The sequence below is a fragment of the Panicum virgatum genome, chromosome 6N, assembly GCF_016808335.1.
Source record: "Panicum virgatum strain AP13 chromosome 6N, P.virgatum_v5, whole genome shotgun sequence".
NCBI classification, from domain to species: Eukaryota; Viridiplantae; Streptophyta; class Magnoliopsida; order Poales; family Poaceae; genus Panicum; species Panicum virgatum.
In genome coordinates, this window is record NC_053150.1 from 36,101,407 (window position 1) to 36,106,823 (window position 5,417).

Sequence of the window (5,417 nt, forward strand, 5' to 3'; positions counted from 1 at the left end):
TTTTTTGCGCGGGACATGTATTTTAAAGCTAGGGAGGAGACAAGAATGACATCTTCTATTTTCGATCCGAGAAGCAGCAATTATTTTTTCTAACTGATTTCGCAACGCAACACAAGCAACGGTCCCTGCCATGGCCTCTTATCTTTATGGGCCGGTCTAGCCTACCTGAAGACCAAACAAACGGCCCATCAAATTTAGGCGAATACTCTGCACCGCCGCGGGAACCCTGAAAATTTCAACGAAAAAGGGAGGGAAACGCGAAAAGACAAAGGAAATTTCGAACGCCTCCAGAAACTTCTTCCCCACCCCACATGGCCACATCGCCGCCGTGCACCGGCGATCCGTGTTCCGCCTCCGCCTGCCGCGCCTGACTCGCCCTAGTGGTAATTCCCGCTCGCCGATTCGCCCAGCCCCCGCCGGCAGCCATGGCGGTCGAGGGGATGGGGTCCGTGGTCGCGACGGTGAGCGGGTACCGCGGCGACGAGCGGCACAGGCTCATCAAGCTCATCTCGGAGTCCGGCGCCAGTTACGTCGGAGCCATGAGCAGGTCCATCACCCACCTGGTACGCCGCTACGCATCGCCTGCTGCCTGCGCGCCGGTTTTTCCTCGGTTGATTTGGTTCCGCGCGGTGTGAAATTGAATCTGGTGCGCGGGCTTCTGGCGGGCAGGTGTGCTGGAGGCTCGAGGGGAAGAAGTACGACATCGCGAGGAAGCTCCGGACGCGCGTCGTCGGCCACCGGTGGTTCCTGGAGTGTCTCAAGGAGGGGAGGCGTCTCCCGGAGGACCCCTACTTGATGGAAAGGTAGGTAGGAGTAGGACTAGGAACCGGTTCTTAGTCAACTGTTGTTGCGAACTTGTGATATGATGATCAGACATGTGCCTAGTAATTGCTTGACTTGGGGTCATGTATGAACTGGGAATGGCATTTTTGGGGGAAGTGTGAAGCTGTAATTAGGAATTGTGTTTGCATAGATGTGCCACAACTGCGCAACAACAGCAGTTATGCTGTGTCGAAAGAAAGAAATTGCTTGCGGACTGTTCTAATCCATCTGTCACATTTTGTTCTTAGATTTGTTTCAATATGTTGACGGTCTTTCTCAGCTAAAACCTATCATTCAATCTGTTAAACATTGGTGAAGAAGCAGTGATAGTATCCGTAAGCTAGAAGTTGCAGATACTACCTTATTCTGTAAAAATGTTGACTGCTTTCTGAGAAAGCTTTCTTTCTGTTCGATACTCAGTGGTGAAGAAGCAGGACCAGTCCCAGAGCTGCCTGCTCGTCCCTGTACACGAGGCAAGAAAAATGCCTTCACGGAGGGTAGAGTTTTGAAAGAATTACCTGATGATTTCTGTGATACTCCTACGGCCAGCCACACTATTAAGCTTGCTGATTCAGATTCTGATATGGAACATCGGACATGGTCTAAATCAACCCTACTAAAAGAAGTAAGAATCACAACCCGCACTTGATTTTGTTCCTTCATGTATTCTCTAGATGTTGTGTTCTCTGATCTTTATGCAATTCGTCATGCCGTTTAGATCTTCAATCTACTAGTTCAACTAAAAAGTAATATTGATCAATCAATCATCCATAATTTCAATTAAACACATATTAGCATATGTATAATTGTTCCATTGTAGCATACTAGCATATGTATAATTGTTCAATCATGGTTCAGCTAGACTCTAAAGTAGACAGGAATGCTGTCTGATGGTTTCAATGTCTTATGTATAAAGAAGGAAATTGAAAATGAAATGACTAGTTGCGTGGAAATGGTTCTGCAGGTATATCAGACAGCATGTGGCGAATTAGAATCTACCTGCCATGTACATACAATTTTTTTCATGCAGGAACTCTAAATTGTCCTTGCTTATATCTAAGTTACTAATTGAGTCTTTAAACTTTGCATTATATGTGTTTGAGCTACATACCTTGGCATAATTTCTTGGAAGTGCTCTAGATTTTCATTTACTCATTCATTTCATAATAGTGTCATTGTTTTATACTTTTTTTTTTTAACTTTCATAATGTCATGTAAACAGTTGATCATCAAACATGCAGTGTGAACATTAACATACTTGACTAAAAAAGTACAGCAGCGTATTTGTATCTATTTTCTGATGGATCTTGGTTGTCCCGTGGGCTTCAGAATTTTGGTGATGGGGATTCTGAGAAGAATGATTTATCAGATGTTAAGCAAAGAAGAAAACGTTTGAAGCGTGTTAAAAAATCAATGGATAAAGATGTTCTACAGCTGCAGGACAATGTGTCAACTGTCATGGTAAGATGCAAAATAATATTTATCAACACCTTCCTTTTCTTTTAACTATAGCCTGGAAAGTTTAGATATCCTTTTTCTCTGCTAACTTTCTTGGAAGCTTTTAATTTCTTTATGAACCTCTCAGCACTCTGGTGATCAAGTACCCTTCGTAAGGATCAGATTTTGGTGCTCTGTTTTGTTTAAGCTTGTATTCATATTTCATGAACAAAGGATTCAGTAGCTTAATCACAAAAGAAAGGATCCAGTAGGCAAATAACTTTTCCTAAATAAACCTGTAAAACTGCTTAAGGCCATAACTATTAAACTCGAGGCACCTATATGGAGATATTGTTTGCTTTAATACTGATGACACTGATTGTTTGTTGCATGTGTCCATGCTCAAGCTGACAAAAGCTTGTTGCAACTACTACATCTCATCTAGCTTGCACCTTTTTGGGTATACGTGTTTTGATGACCAGATGTACACAGCTTGTTTCTTTTTAACTTTCAGTCGTTTCACATTTTTATTTGTAAGCTTATGCTTGTATCAAATGACAATGCAGGCAAGACAATACCTTCATGAGTCAAATCACAAAGCGTCCAGGAGCACATCGAAACAGAAGGGAGAAAGGAACAATCTCACAGAAAGTGATAGTTTGTCTGACAGCTTTGATGAACCTCAGACTTTGGATACTCTGTCTATAGGAGCGCGAAGAACATTTACCAAGACAAAAGTATCATCATCATCCCTTCGACAGAGTACCCTGGATTCATTGTACGAATATGGCGAAACTAGTAGGCATGAACCAGACAGAAGAAAAGAGCTAAAAAACACTGGCTTAAGGGAGAGTTCAACAAGCTTGCTTCCATGCGAATTGTCTGGACAGGAACCAGCTTTCTGTACTCAGGAGCAAAATGACAAATATAGCCTTGGCACTCTAGCTGATGATGAATTGGGAGACGACAAGAAACTCACAGAAAAATCATCTAATTTAGAAAGGCAAGTAGAATTATCATGCGTAATATGTTGGACAGAGTTTTCTTCTACAAGGGGCATCTTACGATGTGGACACCGATTCTGTTATTCATGCATCGAAGAATGGGCAATGGTATGCTTTTGTTCGATTCTTTTTTCTTAGTGTTTTCGTATATTGGGTTGTCCTTGTACTCAATATTCTGGAGATATATAATATATTTTCCCTACTATAACCCACCTTGAACTTTATGCTTGTGGTTTGGTTCAGACTAAGACTATACTACTGTAGACAATGTACTAATTCAGATTCAAGATAGTATTATGTCATAACTGAAAGAAATGATGCCTACTATAAAAATATAGGAAACACAACTAATATGTTACACCAAACTAATGGCAAGCTGGGCCCAAGGAATTAGCGGTAATCTGACTTCGCTATAGTTTTTTAGGTTCTCCTCCAGTTATGTTCCAAAAAGTTATTATCATATAGCTGCACATTTGCGTTTCAGGCTTCCAGGGGGGAAGTCAAAACATGTCCCCTTTGTAAAGCCAGTTTCACAGGGATCACTAAGGTGGACGAGGCTGGCACCTCTGATCAGAAGATATACTCACAGACCATTCCTTGCGAAGCTTCTACCGACGTTTCTGTGTTCCATGATGAAGGCTATGACTTCTCTCGATTCTGGGTGAGATCCTATCTGCTTGCTGCTTAAATCAGTCTGGGCTTACTATGCTTATTTCATTTTTGGGTTCTCTATGCTTACCCCTCCATTGTGTAGGCTGAGCCAGGAGCATGCTTCCAGTGCCACAGCCGTGAACCTGAGGAGTCTCTTGTAAGCTGCCAGGTCTGCAGGTCACAGTGGGTGCACTCGTACTGCCTTGATCCTCCTGAGAACCCGTGGACATGTGTGCATTGCAGGGGTATGCCTATGATGTATCACCGCTATCACTAATCTGAAATTGGAATACTCGTGCCATAGTCTGAACGCTGCTCTTTTGTTATTCCATAGAATAGTCTGTTTGAGATTGTAGAGGGACCTGTATCCATATTTCGTGACAGTTCTCTCGAAAGAGTGAATAAATTGCTGTGTACCTATTAGTGGATATGATGATAGAGATTTAGGATGTACTGTCAAATCTGACCCTACTCTAGACAGAAATTGTCTAATTTCTCATCTCACTCAGGCAAGGCAACCATTTTTCATGCTAATGTATTAGGAACAAAGCCTGATAACTCAAGTACCCCAGAGTGATTATTTTCCCATGATCATCACCAGCCAGTGAGATGCACAAAAACTCTACCAAAAACGTGCATGCTGAGCTCCAGGAGGATCTGCCTGTGCGTGACAATTAGGCGCCCTGCCAGGTGCCAGCAACGATCATATTCTGCCAGATGCCATAGTCATGTCAAGGATAATGTAGACAATAACTGCAGTTGAGCTACAAGATCAACACGAACCATTTGACATGACTGCAATGCACAATCCTGGCAAGTGTTTAATTTGGTTACCGATGCCAAGCATGCCTGCAAGATGTTTCATGTGATCATCTTCTCATGCTTCGGGACTCCAAAAATGATCATAAGTGACGGAGGGTCCCATTTCATTGATCAGACCTTCCGGAACTTCCTGCAAGAACTTGGGGCAAAGCGCGACATCGCAACTCCATATCACCTACATACCAATTACCAAGTAGACCTCCAGCAAGTAGATCAAGAACATTTTGCAGAAGGTGGCGAACCAAATGGGGAAGGAATGGAAAAATTAGCTTACAAAACCCTCCATCATACGTATGTCAATGTACCAGCTGGTTTATGGAAAAACATGACATCTACCAATCGAGCTAGAACACAAGGCTTACTGGACTATCCGAACATGGAACATGGATAGTAAGCTGTCAGGAAGAACAGGAAGATCCAACTATCCCAGCTGGAAGAATGGAGGGAAAAAGCCTACCACAGTGCCAAGATCTACAGGGATAGAACCAAGAGATGTCACAACAAGAGAATCAGACTCAAGGAATTCAAGACAGGAGATAAGGTTTTACTTTTTAATTCCAGGGTCAAGCTCTTTGGGCAAGGAAAACTTCGAAGCAAATGGAAGGGGCCATACACCGTCATCCATGCATCTTCACATGGAGCAATCACACTCCAGGATGATGATGGTAAGATTTTCTAGGT

At 42.8% G+C, this 5,417-nt stretch overlaps 1 protein-coding gene across 1 annotated transcript; it reads left to right on the forward strand.

Moving 5' to 3' along the window:
- Positions 1 to 272: 272 nt before the first annotated feature.
- On the forward strand, positions 273 to 4,448 carry LOC120680045. The gene is made up of 7 exons (XM_039961692.1): positions 273 to 563; positions 670 to 803; positions 1,243 to 1,447; positions 2,152 to 2,283; positions 2,826 to 3,371; positions 3,748 to 3,924; positions 4,018 to 4,448. Exons 1-7 carry the CDS (start codon positions 426 to 428, stop codon positions 4,189 to 4,191), a joined length of 1,506 nt encoding a protein of 501 aa, XP_039817626.1. The 5' UTR covers positions 273 to 425; the 3' UTR covers positions 4,192 to 4,448.
- Positions 4,449 to 5,417: the final 969 nt, after the last annotated feature.